Source organism: Miniopterus natalensis, chromosome 14, assembly GCF_054644295.1.
Source record: "Miniopterus natalensis isolate mMinNat1 chromosome 14, mMinNat1.hap1, whole genome shotgun sequence".
Taxonomy (NCBI): Eukaryota; Metazoa; Chordata; class Mammalia; order Chiroptera; family Miniopteridae; genus Miniopterus; species Miniopterus natalensis.
In genome coordinates, this window is record NC_142094.1 from 8,329,923 (window position 1) to 8,347,565 (window position 17,643).

The 17,643-nt window shown below is 40.9% G+C and overlaps 1 protein-coding gene across 1 annotated transcript in view; it reads right to left on the reverse strand.

Moving 5' to 3' along the window:
* Positions 1-17,643, reverse strand: part of PTPN20 (protein tyrosine phosphatase non-receptor type 20) — a 43,508-nt gene that overhangs the window by 9,282 nt on the left and 16,583 nt on the right. Inside the window, exon 4 of the mRNA XM_016200836.2 lies at positions 2,613-2,947. Within this exon, the coding sequence (XP_016056322.1) occupies positions 2,613-2,947 (335 nt within the window). The remainder of the gene's footprint in view (positions 1-2,612; positions 2,948-17,643) is intronic.

The following is a 17,643-nucleotide window of genomic DNA, read 5'->3' on the forward strand; positions in this document are numbered from 1 at the left end:
CCACCATCCTGTACCCTCTTGCCAAGACTCCATAAATGGATCCCAGAATTTGAGTCCTTGCAGACAGATCACCCGCCCGTGCCTCCTACCTGGCCTATACTCTCCAAGCATGCTGCCCTTCTGCTGCCATAGCATGTATCCCACGCCATTTGGAACTGGTGTGTTTGGTGTCTTCCTTCCACACTAGTCTGTAAATACTCTAAGACTTGAGACTGTGTCGCTTTTATCTCTATCATCTGACATACTAGCTGGATAAAAGGAAGGAATCAACAGGTTTAGGGGAAGGAGGATCAGGTGAATCCCCAGGTATACAGAACAAGCGCAGTGCCTAGCACACAGCCAGCAAGCTCTGCATCTGCGTCAGCTGTTGTTCTTGACGTCCCTGCTCCTCACTCTGGGCTGACCTTCCTCCGACGCCGCAAGTCTATCTTTTCCCATCCCTCCCTGCTCCTCTCTCTCTCAACTTCTCCCTTTGCACTCAGGTCCCCGTCCCGCAGTAATCTCTTGGAAACCCTCATCACATCTCTAAATGTTTCCTCCATGTCCCTGCCTTGCCTCCCACAGGCACTTGACTCTCTGCTGAGCTCTCCAGTCAAGGCCACCTGCTCTGCTGTGCCCCAGGTACCACCGAGCACAGAGAGTAGGTTACAGGCTGCTTGCTGCCCACTCCTGTTTCCAATTCACTATTCCTTCTCCTTGAATAAACCCCTCTTCCTCTTGAGTTCCATACTCCTAGCTTCATCTTCTCATTGTTATAACCCAGCGGCCAAGCCTCCTGCTTGATCTCTACATTCGTGAAGATCCTGACCTTCTCCCTACCACAGGATCTACAACATCCAGGGCAAATTCAGGGCCTCAACAGCTCAAGAGACATTCTAACTCACAGCATTTTCATGTCTCTCTTGCAGGGGAGACCACTCCTTTCTCCTAGGCCTCACAATGATGAGCGTTCCTCGGACTTGCCACCACCTGCAATGTCCAGTATCACTTCAACACAACAATGCAACCAAATGGACTCTCCTGTGCCTTGTGTCCTCCACTTACTCCTAGTTGACTGGCCCCAGATTCCATTCGTTTCTCTAAATTAAGACTCATGACTAATTATCTGAATCATTCTCTTACAAACTGTCAGCTCCTTTTATCATTTGAATCTTGCCACATGTTACAGACAATATGCCACCCTGGGCCAGTCCCATAACCTGTATTCAGAAAGCCATAGTTAGGCTGTGGAGAAGAAATAATCACATAGTTGGGTATTATAGTGCAATTGCAAATTTATAGGTTCCAACCTCAGTGCCTCTAGCAACCCTTTTCGTGGTCATTGTGCTCCAATCAGCTTCTTTAATGACTCCAAACCTCATCCCTTTTTCAAGCTTCCTTTTAACTCCCATCCTCTTTGCTCCTGTGGAACACACGTATTGCCTACCCACTAATCAAATCCACTTAGAGAAATGTACTCATCACTTCCTCCTATAAATCACTGCTTCTCTATTTTCTGAGTCTATTAGAGCAAGAAATCTGTGAATTATTCCAGCCAACAATTTCCAGTAGAACTTTCTACAATGTCCCAAATGTTCTATGTCTGTGCTGCCCAATATGGTGGCCACTAGTAATATGACTGCTGCAAATGAGAAATAAATTTGTTATTTTATGTAAGTTTAAAGAACTTAAATTTAAATTTAAATGGCCACATATGGCTACCATATTGGATAGCATAATTTCTGACCACTCCTCTGTCACTTATAAGTCACAAGTCATAAGTTACATATAAGTCTGCCGATTTTACCTAAAAAACACCAAAGTCTCTACTTTCCATCTCATGCTAACTTCCCTAGATAACCATGGCACCTCCTTACTAAAATTCTTCAATGTCTCTCAATTATCTTCACAATAAAGTTTGTCTCCTTCGCTGAAACCCAAGACATTTCGTCTTCTGGCTTGTCCCTGCTTACTTTCTATAGCCTCATCTCATCTCTCATTACTCCCTGGCATTGCAATTTTACATTCCAGAAATGCTTAACTACTCATATTTCTTTATACATACATACCCCATGCTATTTTATATCTTGATCATCTATACTTCCTCTTTCCATCTACCTCATTTGGGTAATTCCCAATTCAGACGCCACAGCCTACAGAAAATATTCCCCCAAACCCCAAGTAATGCTAAGTACTTCCCTCCCAAGCCCCAAACCCTCCACACAGATCTCGATATTACCACTGAGCACAGTCAATGGAAGCATCAGTGAGCATAGCACACTCTGCACCACTCAGTAGGCAGTGCCTGGCACAGTGACTGGCATACTTAAGGGCTCAATACATAGTTGTCACACTTGGCAGAAGCAGCCCAAGTACATGCCAGGATTAGGCAACAGACAATACTCGCTCTCCCTGCCCCACCTCCCCTTTTCCATTTTTTCCTCTCTCCAGCCAGAGTTCAGTTAATCACAAGTAGATGTGGTGGTGTCTTAGTTTCTGGTGCTGGAAAGAAGTAAAACTAAGTGGTTTTAAAAGTATCCTAGTCTACACCCTATCCTACCCCTAACATCGAGCCCTGACATACATGCTTATATAATGAAATAGGTACCTGACACTGATTTTTTAAAACTTACAGATTTCCTCACAATGTGAAATATTCGAATGATGAAATACTGAAGAATCTGGTAGTTCTCCAGGAAGATACGACAAGTTTTCAGTTCCAAAGGCTTCTTCATAGAAATAGGCCAGTAACGGTGGCATTTGATAACTCCACTTTCTACCTCTCTGGTTATCATGGCAATAACATTGGAGTTATTTTCCAAAATCATTTGCCAAAAGTCATCTGTGGTGTCCGGCAGTGGCCCCTGGGTAGCGATGTAGAAGTACTCTTCCCCAGAGTTGCTTATTCTGATGTAACTGGCGTTAATGTAGTCCTTGTTTTTGCCAAGAGGGACACGTGTTGAGTCATCTAGTACAAAACAGAAACAGCTGGTAGGTAAGGAAAAGCAGGAAATGCCATATATCCAAACTTCCTGAAAGCATTTCATCCAGGTAAATCCATTGATCTCTATGACCAACAGAGGGCATAGGAGTTTCTTTTAAAAAGTGTTATTTGAGTTCATAAATTTAAATTCTTCCCTCCCCAAAACCTACTGGCATGACCTAAGAAACAGACAATTAAGGAAGTTTTTTATTTTATATCAGTTTCTACTAACCAGAGAAGGATGCCATCAGTATCCAGACACTTGAGAGATTTCTGTTATGCAGGCACAGGTAGGACTGGATTAAAGGAGGGACCTACCAGTCTGCAACTGAACACAGCCATGGAGGAGCCCTCTGAGGGAGCAAGTGAACAGCATTCCCTACAAACCTGCAGGCCCAAAGCAGCGGAGCCAGGGAAAACCAACAACAACTGAGAACTGAGGTAGCTGATCAAATACAAATGCGAGGATTAAAAGGATTCTGTCACTGCCACACATGCAAGGCAGCCGTCTGTATGTCGATTCTCAGCCTCCAGCTGGTGAAGCAGCATGCTAATCAGAGATATTAGGGAAACAGATGCTATGAAGGGGATATGCTCCAAGCAACATGGGACTCATCTAACATGAAGTATTACAACAGATAGGAGAGGGGAAAGCAGTTACTTGACTCATTAATAAACTCCACTGGCCCAGGTGCTCCCTCTTCACAGTACTGTGACATCTGGAGCTCTGGCTCTCCCGCTGTTTCCACACGGAGAGAATAAATAACCCCAGCAGAGGAGGGGCCTGCCTGCCAGGTAGCCAAAGCACCAAAAGTCTGTCTCTACTACTCCAAGTCGTGGGGACCACTTATTTAGCAAATAAGCTATAACCAAGATAACTGACAAGGGGCTTACAGTTTCATACAGGACCTTTCTCAAATTCCAACACAGCAAGCATAAACCATCCCTTCTAAATATGAATAAATAGGAAAAACAATCACTAGGTATATAAAAATATACAGTACTTCACGAAAGGAGGCTGTTCTGAGAAATCGCAGCAAATGTCTCCCTTTCTATAAGAGGAAAGAATGCTTTAAAAACTCCTATTTGTATATTATATATAAAGAACTAATATAACAACACCAAGAATACAAACAACCAAATTAAAAATGGGCAAAGGACCTGAATAGAAACTTCTCCAAAGAGGCCAATAGACATATGAAAAAATGCTCAGTGTCGCCAATCATCAGAGATGCAAATTAAAACCACAACGAGGTATCACCTCACACCTGTCAGAATGGCTGCCATCAACAAATCAACAAACTACAAGTGCTGGTGAAGGTGTGGAGAAAGGGGAGCCCTAGTGCACTGCTGGTGGGAATGCAGACTGGTGCAGCCACTATGGAAAACAGTATGAAGTGTCCTCAAAAATTAAAAATGGAGCTGCCTCATGGCCCAGTGATCTCACTTCTGGGAATATATCCCAAGAATCCTGAAACACTAATCGGAAAGAATATATGCACCGCTATGTTCATAGCAGCACTATTTATAATAGCTAAGATCTGGAAACAGCCCAAGTGCCCATCAGTAGATGAATGGATTAAAAAGCTGTGGTACATTTACACAATAGAATACTACTCAGGCTTTAAAAAGAAGGAAATCTTACCTACTGCTATAGCACAGATGTACCTGAAGATTATTATGCTAAGTGAAATAAGCCAGTCAGAGAAAGACAAATACTATAGGATCTCACTTATATGCAGAATCTAATGAACAAAATAAACTGACAAACAAAATAGAAACAGAGTCATGGATACAGGGAACAGACTGACAGTGGCCAGAAGTGACAAGGGTTGGGGGATGAAAGAAGGTGAAGGAATTAAGCAAACACATGCACGCACACACACACACCCCAGTGCGGTGAGGAAAAAGCAGCAGGGGGATGTGAAGGTGGGCAAAGGGGAGGATGGGCACATGGATGTGGTGTACAAATGACGTTTCATTGAGTCGTACACTTGAAATCTGTACAGTTTTGTGAACCAATGTCAACCCAATAAATTCAATTAAAAAATAAATTAAAAACTATTTGTATTTTAAATGGAATCCAAGAGAATATTATTTTATCATTTAAAAGGATAATATATCTATGCTTAATGACATAAATATGCTACACTGTTAAATTATAAAGGGAGCAATAAGAGCATCATAGTGAGATCTATCATCATCTATATGCACATATCATATATAAACATAAAATAAACAACAAACCTGCCAAGTATTCATGAAAATGCTAGCAGTGGCTATTTTGTTATCTAAATTTTTATAGAAAATATGTACTACTTTATGATAAAAAAGCACTTTTTAATTTTCAAAAGGGAGATTAAAATAATAAAAGCTTGTTTTCAGATAAAAACCACAAATATTCAGGGGGTGATGTCAGCATCATGGTGGAGTGAGAAGACTCCTTTATTTCTCCTCTTAAAATTACAAGTTAGACAATTATAACTCAACAAAGGACCCCCTGCTCAACACACAAAGGTACACGAGAGGTCCACTCATCAGAATATCTGAAGATAGGTAGATTTGAATGAGCAGGAGAGGTGGGCGGGGGGGTACGGGCTACTGTAGATGCAGTTCAGGGTCCACTGAGGCTGCAGGGAGGGGCAATAGTGGAGGAATCTGGCTGCAGTACTCACACTAGAGCCTGGGACAGAAGCAGTGGTCTCCCCTCTCCTCATTACAGCAGACCCCTCAGTAGAGATGGCTGGGAAGCTGAAAACAAGAGCAGCTCTGCCAGCCATTACTGGAAGACAGGTGGAGCCACGCTTTCCTCCTTAGCGTCACCCATCCTGACAGAGCCCAGTAAAGAAAGCTGAGAAGCCACTGCTGGCAGGAAGATGGAGCTGCAGGAGCTGGACCTTGCCTCCCTAGCAGAGCCAGGTAGAAAAAACCGAGATGCCTTAAATAGTACAGTGTGGCTGTGAAATCATGAACTCACCACCACCCCCCTACTCATCCTGGCAGAGCTCCATGGAGGCAGAGGAGATGCTTTCTTTTTTTTTAAATATATCTTTATTGATTTCAGAGAGAGGAAGGGAGAGGGAGAGAGAGAGACAGAAACATCAATGATGAGAGAGTCATTGATCGGCTGCAGCCCACAACCCAGGCATACGCCCTGACTGGGAATCGAACCCCAATCTCCTGGATCCTAGGTCGATGCTCAACCACTGAGCCACGCCCAGCTGGGCGAGGAGATGCTTTCTAAAACACAGCCAGGCCAGGAACATTAAAGAAAAGGAGGTAGTGCTGAGCGCTCAAAAAACCAGTTCTCCACCACCCACCATATATCCCCATCAGGGTGTTATTGTCCCTTACCTAGGTGAACTGGTGACACAAGGAACAGCTACCATCCCAGTGGATACACAGCATTTTCCTTAACCAAAGTGAGGCACAAACAGTGCAGGTAAGAGAAAGCAAAACTTGTGCTGTAACACCATCTACTGGAAAACGAAAGAAAGTACCCTATATATTAACCTGCTAAATTGTTGAGAGCAAAAGAGTATGTAATAAAGAAGAAAAGAGATCACTACCTCAAATGTCCAGGCACAGAAACAATCGATCAAATACCAGGAACAGGCAAGGTAACATGGAAGCACAGAAAGAAAATTAAAAGTCTCCAGAAACCAAACTCAAAGTTATGGAAGACTGTGACTAAAATGACAGAGCTTAAGACTGCGGTTTTGAAGAAGCTCAGGGAGGTGAAAGAGAGCTCAGAAAAAAGTTCAACGAGCTCAGGAAGAAAATCAATGAACAAATGCAGTACTTTACCAAAGAGACTGTAAGTTTAAAAGGAAACAAACAGAAATTCTGGAGCTGAAAAATTCAATAAATAAGATGAGGAATGCATTAGAGCATTAGAAACAGCAATCCAAGTGGAAAAGAGGATTAGTGAGCTCAAAGATCTTCCCCTTAACTTTCCAGAAGTAGCTGTAATGGGTCCTCCTGCCTTTGGAAGTTCAAGGAGGCACAGTTTCTACTTCCAGGACGGACTTTTAAAGAAACAGTGGGACAGAAATATGAAGGACCTCTGAAAGATACTCAGTTTAATGCTGTACGAAGACAACATGGGAAATATTATAAATGGTACTTTCAAATCTTACACACGTTTTTCAGTTACTTCCATCCGTCCTCTCATGGTGATTGCACCCCTGGATGTCTTGATACATTCCTAAAATAACTGTGTCCTCCCCATATAACTCTAGCATTCTAAATAATAATAAACTAAGCAATAATTTTAAAAAACACACACATAGAAACTTAGACATGACCCCTAAGGAGGAAGAGAGAGAATGAAAAGTTTAAAAAATAATAAAAGAACTGTACCTACCAGAACTACCTGACTCCATTACAAAGAGGAACACAGCAGGGAACAGACAGCAAATAGTCATGCAAACAAATAGTCAATGAGAACCTCCCAAACCTATGGAAAGAGCTGGATCCTTGAATCCAAAAAAACCTACAAAATACCCAATTATCTCAATGCAAAAGACCTTCTTCAAGACACATTATATTAAAAATATAAGAAGTTAATGGCAAAGTTCAAGGCAGCCAGGGAGAGAAAAGATTGTAACCTACAAAGGAAACCCTATTAGATTATCATTAGCTTTCCCAGGAAAAACCTTACAAGCCAGGAGAGAGTTGAATTAAATATTCAAGCTATTGAAAGAGAGATTCCAAGAGGGCAGTGAATTGAGTGGAAACTACACTGTCTGTCTACCAGAACCAAACTGGAATTACAACTAAAATATAGAAAAACCATCCTGAATCATCAACTGCAACTGAAGACGAGCTGGAGAGCACCCTCATAACCAAGGGTTAGAGAACCTGTTTGAAAAAACAATGGCAGAAAACTACACTCACCTGGTCAAGGAAAAAGTCTCACATGTTCAGGAGGCACAGAGAGTCCCAAGCAAGAAGAATTCAAAGAGGCCCACACCCACACATCATAATTAAAATGCCAAAAATTCAAGGCAAAGAATCTTAAAGACAGCAAGATAAAAGCAATCTGTTACCTACAAAGGCGCTCCCATAAAGCTGTCAGTTGATTTCTCATCAGAAACTCTACAGGTCAGAAGGGAATGGAATTAAGTATTCAACGTAATGCAAGACAAGGATCTAAAACCAAGACTACTCTATCCAGCAAGGCTATCATTCAAAATAAATGGTGAAATGAAGAGCTTCCTAGACAAAAAAAAAAAGGCTTAAGGAGTTTATCACCACCAAACCAGCATTGCAACAAATGTTAAACGGACTGCTCTAATAAGAAGCTGAAATAGTGAGAACCAGAAACATAGGCATAACGAAATAAAATGGCAATAGATAAGTACCTATCAATAATAACCTTAAAAATAAATGGATTAAATGCTCCAATCAAAGGACACAGGGCAGCTGAATGGATAAGAAAACAAGACCCAAATAGATGCTGTCTACAAGAGACCCACCTCAGAACAAAAGACTTACATGGGCTGAGAAAAACAAAAACAAAACAAAAAACACCCACCTTCTGGAGGATTTTAAAGGAGAGGTAGATAGCAATACAGTCACAGTAGGGACTTCAACACCCCACTGACTTTACTAGATAGATCTTCCAGACAAAAATCAACAAGGAAACAGTGACTAAATAACACACTAGATCAGATGGATTTAATTGACATTTACAGATCATTTTACCCCAACACTGCAGAATATGCATTCTTCTCAAGTGCACATTGGACATTCTCAAAAATAGGCCACATGTTAGGACACAAAACAAGTCTCTACAAGTTCAAGAAGAATAAAACCATATCAAGCATCTTTTCAGACATTTACACCATGGAATACTATGCAGCTGTAAAAATGAAGGATCCCTCCTTACCCTCTGAGACAGCATGGTGGGACCTGGAGAGTATTATGCTAAGTGAAATAAGCCAGTCAGGGATAGACAAGTATCACATGATCTTATTCATGGGTGGAATCTAATGAACAAATAAACAGTTGAACAAAATAGATCCAGAGACACAGAAGCATGGAACAGACTGACGATTCTCAGAGGGTAGGCGGGGGGTGGGGGTGGGGTGGGGGGTGGGGGGGTGAGGTGGGGGGTGGGGGGGGTGGGGAGAGGTTAACATAAGAATTTATATGCATATATGCATAACCCATGGACATAGACAATAGTAAAGTGAAGGCCTCTGGGGAGGGGTACAGGGTGGAGGGGATCAATGGGGGAAAAAGGGGACCATTTGTAATACTTTCAATAAAGATAAATTTAGAAAAACAGAACTGTCTTTTGATCCAAGGATCCCAATGCCATGTTAGCTGACTAATATCTGACCCATCGTTGGGTCCTATAAGACTAGCTCAGGACTTTCAGAGGGGCAGTTTTGTTCCCCCTGGGTGGATTGTTCTCCTGGGGCACGGTGTGTCCCTCATGTATGCCTGGCTGGACGCCACTGGGAGGAAGAGTGTGGGTTTATCTCCTGTGTACGTTTGGCCTGCCATAGCCAAACAAAGGAAATGTCTCATCCTCCTTCAGCTCCACAGTTTTTCTTAGGTGTAAACCTCCCCGCCCTTGATCATTTGCATTACATATATATACATACACATATCCAACCTGGGAGCACCAAAATATATAAAGCCACTACTATCAGATCTAAATGGAGAAACTAACAAAAATACAATTATAGTAGGGAACTTAAATGCCTCATTGACAGTAGTGAATAGATCATCTAAGCAAAAAGTCAATAAGGAAATACTGGCTTTAAATGACACATTAGGCCATATGAATATAATCAATATTTTTAGAACTTTTCATGCCCAAATGACAGAATATACATTCTTTTCAAGGGCACACAAACCATCTCAAGGATAGAGCATATGTTGCACAAAACTGGTCTCAATAAATTTGAAAAGACTGAAATCACACCAAACATATTTTCCTACCACAATGGAATGAAACTGAAAATTAAATATAAGAAGAAAGGTGGGGGGAGGGGGGAAAGAAGGTGGAAAAACTACAAATATGGGGAGATTAAACAACATGCTACTGAACAATTATTGGATCAAAGATAAAATAAGAGATCAAAAGATACATAGAAACAAATGAAAATGAAAATAACACATATAAAAGTTTGGGGGATGCAGCAAAAGCAGTACTAAGAGGGACATTTATAGTATTATAGGCCTAACTCAAGAAACAAGAAAAATCTCAAATAAATAACCTAACATTACACTTTAAAAAGCTATAAAAAGAACAAAGCCCAAAATCAGTAGAAGGAAAAAATAAAAATTAGAGCAGAAATAAATGAAATAAAATAGAAAAAAAATAAAAAACAGAGCTGGTTCTTTGAAAAGATTAACAAAATTGACAAACCTCTGGCTAAATTCATGAGGAAGGAAAAAAAAGACTCAAATCAATAAAATTAGAAATGAAGGAGGGAAAGTTCTAATGGACACTACAGAAATACAAAGGTTTATATAAGAATATTATGAAAGTCTATACACCACCGAATTTGATAACTTAGGAGAAATGTACAAATTCTTAGAAATATATAGCTTTCCTAAACTGAACCATAAAGATCTGAAAAACTTACACTGAAACACTAATCAAAAACCTCTTCTAAAATAAAAATGCAAGACCAGATGGCTTCACTAGAGAATTATACCAAACATTCAAAGAAGATTTAATACCTATCCTTCTCAAATCCTTGCAAAAAATTGAACAGGAGAGAACAATTCCTAACTCATTTTATAATGCCAACATTACCTTAATACCAGGTAATATCCGGCCAACACCTCTGATCAACGCAGATGTGAAAATTCTAAACATATACTAGCAAATTGAATACAACAATACATTAAAAGGATCATACATCACAATCAAGTGGGGTTCTTTCCTGGATGCAAGGATGATCCAAAATCCACAAATCAATCAATGTGATGATTACTCTTTAACAAAATAAAGAGTAAAAATGAATGATATGGTCATATCAATAGATGCAGAAAAAGCATTTAGAAAGATAGAGCATCTGTTTATAATTAAAACACTCAACATAAGAAAGGCCATATATGACAAACCCTCAGTTAAATGGTGAAAAACTGAAAGCTTTTCTCTAAGATCAAGAACAAGACAAGGATGTCTACTCTCACTAGTATTATTTAACATAGTACTACTGTAAGTCCTGGCCATAACAGTCAAGCAAGAGAAATAAATAAAAGGCATCCAAATTGGGAAGGAAGAAGTAAAACTGTCACTATTTGCAGATGGCATGATTCTATATATAGAAAACCCTAAAGACTCTTTCAAAATACTATTAGAAACAATAAAAATATAGTAAACTTGCAAGACACAAAATCCATTACATTCTTATATACTAACAACAAAATATCAGAAAAAGCAACTAAGAAAACTATCCCATTTATAGTTGCAACAAAAAGGATAAAATACCTAGGAATAAACTTTAAAAAAAAAGAAAAGTAACCGTGCATTGAAAACTTCAAGAAATTGTTGAAAAAAATTGAGGAGACACAAAACTGAAAAGATAGTCCATGTTCATGAATTAAAGAATTAATATTTTTTAAATGGCCATATTAACTGAAGCAATATACAGATTTAATGCAGTCTCCATCCAAACCCCAATGGCATTTCCCTCAAAAATACAACAAAAAATCCTCAAATTTACATGGAACCACAAAGACTTCAAATAGCCAAAGCAATCCTGAAGAGGGGAAAAAAGCCTGAGGTATCACACTCCCTGACTTATAATTATACTACAAAGCTATAATAATCAAAACAGCACGGTACTTGCAGAAAAACAGATACAGATCAATGGAACAGAACTGAGAGCCCAGAAATATGGGAAACTAATTTTCAACAAAGGAGCCAATTACAATGGAGAAAGAGAAGTCTCTTCAATGAATGGGGTTGGGAAAACAAGCCATATGCAAAAGAATGAAACTAGACTGCTATCTGACACCACAGACAAAAATTAAGTCAAAATGGATTAAAGACTTGAATATAATACTTGAAACAATAAAATACATAGAAAAAAACATAGGCACTAAACTTACGTACCGTGGTTTCAGAGGGGTTTTTGTGAACTTAATCTCAAAGGCAAGGGAAGGGAAAGCAAAATGAATGGGACTACATCAAACTAAAAAAGCTTCTGCACCACAAAGAAACCATCAACAAAACAAAAAGGCAACCATGGGAGAAGATATTTATTTGCAAATGATACCTCTGATAAGGGGCTAATATCCAAAATATATAAATAACTCATACAACTCTACAACAAAAAAGCAAACAATCCGATTAAAAAATAGGCAAAGGACGTGAACAGATATTTTTCCAAGGAAGACATACCGATGGCCAACAGACATATAAAAAGATGCTCATCGTTAATTATAAGGAAGATGCAAATCAAAACTATGATGAGATATCACCTCATACCTGTTAGAATGTATATTATCAATAAGACAAGAAGTAAGTGTTGGAGAGGATGTGAAAAAATGGGAACCCTCACACAGTGCTAGTGGGAATGTAAACTGGTGCAGCCACTATAGAAAACAGTATGGAGATTCCTCAAAAAAATTAATAATAAAACTATCACATGACCCAACAATTCCTCTTCTGGGCACTACTTGAAATTTTTGAAAACACTTATTCATAAAGATATATGTATCCTTATGTTCACTGCAGCATTACTCACAATAGCCAAGACATGGAAACAACCCAAGTGTCCTTCAACATGGATGGATTCTGAGAGTATTGTACTTAGTGAAATAAGTCAGATGGAAAAGGGCAAGAACCATATGCTATCCCTCATGGGGGATATAAACCAAAAAGCTACAAATGAGTAAACAAACTCAAACCTATAGACAACAGATTGGTGGTTACCAGATGGAAAGAGAGGTGGGAGGAGGCCAAAGAGTGTAAAATGGTTCAAATATATGGTGATGGAAGAAGAATAGACATCAGGTGGTGAGCACAGATGTCATAAAGCTATACTCCTAAAATTTATATAATGTTATTAACCAATGTTACCCCAATAAATTTAATAAAAAATAAATGAAAAACACATAATTACTCAATAAAAACCCCTAAAGTTAGAAGTGAACAGAAAAAAAAAAATAGTGATGTAGAAAACTGGCTATAAGGTATTTTCCCAGAACTTGGGAAAAAATGAAAAGAATGACAGTAATGATTAAAATGCTAAAGGAAATCTATAAAAGCACTTTCAGAAGCCAAGTATGGATACACAGCAGGAAAGAAATAACTCAAGTGATCATAGAAGAAAGTTCCCCAAACAGAAGAGACGGTAATAAAATCTTGTGTAAACATGCACACCAGGTCCAGCTGCACATCATGACTCCGCATGCATCACCTCATCTGAACTTCAATCCTTTGAAAAAATTAATTAATTTCAATACAATCCTTTGAAGAGGCATACTGTTACTCGTGCTTTTCACATGAGGAGCCTTTAACTCCAAGTGGCTAAGTAATTTGTTCCAGAGGTTAAATCTGTACCAGTTCATGAGCTGTGGCCAATGGCTTAGCTGAGTGGTCAGGGGCTTGGAAGGAATATAATTGAAAAATTGGTCACAAGGAGGTCTGGGGAAGAGGCATGTGACTAGACCTCTCTGAATGAGCAAAAACCTATTTATGTCCCACATGAATGCTCACTGAAGGTGGCTTTCTGTGAAGGATTTGAATGAGTGAATAGGATGACCCATTCTGTGGATACCAGTCAGCCTCTCCTGGCCACTCCTGTCAGTGCCCATGGACCCATGGACAAAATGGGCATGCTGGCAGGAGCAGAGGTTATGCATGGGATCAGCAATATGGGCTTCCACTCACCAAGACTGACCTTGCTATGGCCACTGCAGAGTGACTAATCTGCCAGCAGCAACCTTGAGTCTTACTTGAAGGGCAGCAGATCATGGAATTATTTGTGGACTATGGAGTCTAAAATTGCTCCTTCATTATTCAAAGTGAAATGAACACCAAGTACATTGTTCAAAGTTCTACCAACTAGGAGGATTTCCCTTTGTCATTGTCCTTAAAGGATGTCCCACAAAGGGGGCTGTAATGCTGCTGCTGTCTACTTCCAGGTGATACCTCCATATTGTGTAGAATCATCTGTATACAAAGTCCCTGTTTACTCCTCCTCAGTCAAATGATCATAGAAGAATGCTTCATGAGGCCACAGGTACAGGCTGAGAGAGAGAAGTTTATGTAGCAGTAGAGGGACAACAGGGAGTTTGGCTGCTTTATGTAACCTACATATGCCTTCCAGGCCTGCTTAAGCCTTCTGTACACCACTTCCATGTGCTGATGGAGCCCTGCTGTGCATGCACAATGTTCTGGCCTGGTGGCCCACGGTTAAGTGTTCATTATTTACTATAGCTCAGTAGTAGGCAAAAAGCTGTTTCTCAAAAAGAAAGTAGTTATGACATTCCAACACCGCAGTGGGCAGGACTGGGGTGAGGGTGAGTGTGTGAGTGAGCGAGCCCGTGCGAAGGACACCATATGTGCATGTGTGTGGGAGTGTGGTGAGTGTTTGTCAGTCTGTGCGGGGCAGTCAGGGCTCTCTCCTGGCAGGGGAGAGGCCCCTGCTGCATGCCGCTCCCGGTGCTTCTCAGCACTCAGGATTGGAGAGTGTGCCATTTTGGAGTAGCTACAAAATCCTCCTCAGGAGGAGGCTGCTGGGAGTGGCAACCCAGTGCCTCCAGTGCTCCCGGATGCCCAGCCCCACCACCACCACCTGGCATTCCCACTTTGACCCAGTGTGCCCACCTTGCAGCCACCGCCCAGTCTCGCCACCAACCTCCGTGCCAGGCAGGGTTTTGTAGCCCCACTGACAGAAGTGAGGGTCAGGAACTACGAGGTTTGTCAGAGAGGAGGCTGTTGTCGCCCCCAGCCCAAGACAACACTAAAACACAGGGCCAGACTAAGACTGAAAAAGCTGTGGATCTGTGGGAATTCTTGGCAGAGAGCAGGACATGGACTGGACAGTGGGTCCAGGAAGGAAGATCAGTCCTTCCCAACTGGAGTACAGGTGAGAGGCCCTTTCCCTCACTAAGAACGATTGCTTCTGCCCTGCCCTGCAGTGACCCAAAGCAAGCGGGCACAGTGCTGAACTGGAAATCTGAACACTTGCAGCTGAGTCTGGCAGGAGCCTGGGAAGAGGCCCCACCCAGCAGGGGCCAGCAGCACTGAAAGTTAGAAGTGCCGAGCTGGGCTGATTTTTTTAATTAATATTTTTTAAAGCCCCTCTGCTTGAGGTGGCAGCAAGGGGATGCCAGCAAGTGAGGCAGAGCTGAGATATTGGAAGAGGAGGAAGTGCCCACTCCACCCTCTACAAGCTATAGACATCACTCCCAACAGGACTCTGTTCAAACCATCCTGGTCAGGGCCCAGGTATCCCCCAGAGCTAAGGTCCATGGGGGCAGGGAGAAAAGCTCCAAGCGGGCAATTCAAGGTGTGAGGCCTGAAGCAGAACTAGCCTCTGGGCTACAGAGGCCCTACCTGCTGGACTACATGGGGCTCTGCCCTGCTGAGCTTCAGCCAGGCTGCCCAGGGCCAGGCAGGGACAGTGACTCGCATTGGCTGCAATACAGCACCTCCTGGAGGCCCGGGACTGACAGCCAAGGGGCCAGATTCAACATCAGAGCAAAATACAGCAAAATCCACAAACAGCACGTCCAAAGGGTTTTTACCTGCCCGTCTTCTCGGCTTCCCTCTCTTCTCTTCTGCCTTCCTGGCTCTTATTTCCCTTTCCTGTTGACCTACTCCTTTGTTCTATCTTCTTCTTTTTATGGTTATTTTAAATTTTGTTTTTCTCTTCATTCTTTTCCTATTTTCTTTTCCAATTCTATATGTTAATTTATTCGTTATTACTTTTAAAACCATTATTATTATGTCGATTGCATTCTGTCCCCTTTGACTTCTTCCTTCTATCCCTACTCTAGTCTCCTCTCTCCTTATTTACCTCCCAGTTCCCTTGTGGTGACTCCTCCCTCCCCCCAATTCTTTCAGTCTCGTGTCATTTCGTACTGTTTCCTTTTCTTTCGTCTTTCTTATTGTTTTGTTTAGTGTGGTTTGGTTTTCTCTGTTGTTATCAGATCAGTCCTGTTTTGTTTTGTTCCGTCAGCACCTGTATAACAGCTGGCACAACATGGTCAGCAAGCCTGTGAGACCTCACCCTCCAATGGGGCATCAACAGTCAGGACTCAATTACAACAGAAGAGCCCAAACAATCCACACAAGGAACATTCCTAGAGCAATGAGCTCAGGAGATCAAAGAGGCTGCACCACTAGGTCCCACAAGACACTTCTACATAAGGCCACCCCACCAAGTCTGGGAAGCATAGCAGTTCTATCTAATATATAGAAACAGAGACAAACAAAATGGGGAGATGAAGAAAGAACCCTCAGATGAAAGAAAAAAAGGAATCACAGGAAAAGGACCTAAATAAAATGGAGGCATGCAATTTATCAGATATAGAGTTCAAAGTAATGGTTATAGGATGCTCAAGGAACTTAGTGAGAATTATAAGAAACTTAGAACTACAACAGCATGAAAAAGGAAATAGAAACGATGAACAAGAACCAGCAGGAAATGAAGGATACCATATCTGACATCAGTACCCTGGAAGGAATGAAAAGTAGATTGGATGGAACAGAGGATAGAATCAGTGATTTGAAAGACAAGGTAGGAAAAAAGCACCCAATCACAGCAGCAATTAGAAAATTAAAGAATTAAAAAACTTAAAGAATTAAAAATAGTTTAAGGGAACTTTGGGATAATGTGAAATGTAACAACACCTACATCATAGGTGTACCAAAAGGAGAAGAATGTGAGCAAGGACCAGGGAACCTGTCTGAAGGAATAATGACTGAAAATGCCTCTAACCTGGTGAAGGAAAAAGACATACAAGTCCAGGAAGCACAGGGGGTCCCAATCAAGATGAACCCCAAAAGATCATCATAATTAAAATGGCAAACATTAAAGACAGAGAAAGAATCTTAAAGGAAGCAAGAGAGAGACAGAAAGTTAACTACAAGGGAGCTACCATTAGGCTGTCAGATAATTTCTCAATAGAAACACTTCAGTCCAGAAGGGACTGGCATGAAGTATTCAAAGTAATGAAAGGCAAGGAACTGAATCCAAGACTACTTTATCCAGCAAGGCTATCATTTAAAATTAAAGGCAAAATAAAGAGCTTTCCAGGCCAAAAAAAAAAAAAAAATGGCTAACAGAGTACATGACCACCAAACCAGCATTGCAAGAAATGCTAAAGGGACTGCTTTAAGATGAAGAAAAAGAGAGGGAGGGGGAGGAACAATGTAATAGAGGAAAAGCATGGAAACAAGTACCTATCAATAATAACCTTAAATGTAAATGGATTAAAAGCTCCAATCAGAAAACATAGGGTAGCTGAATGAATAAGAAGCATGATCCATATATATGCTGTCTAAAAGAGACCCACCTTAGAACAAAAGATTCACACAGGCTAAAATTGAAAGGATGGAAAAAAATATTCCAAGCAAATAGGAACAAAAAAAAGCTGGGGTAGCAACATTCATATCTGACAAAACAGACTTTAAAATGAAAGCTATAACAAGAGACAATCAAGGTCACTGCATAATACTAAAGGGGTCAATC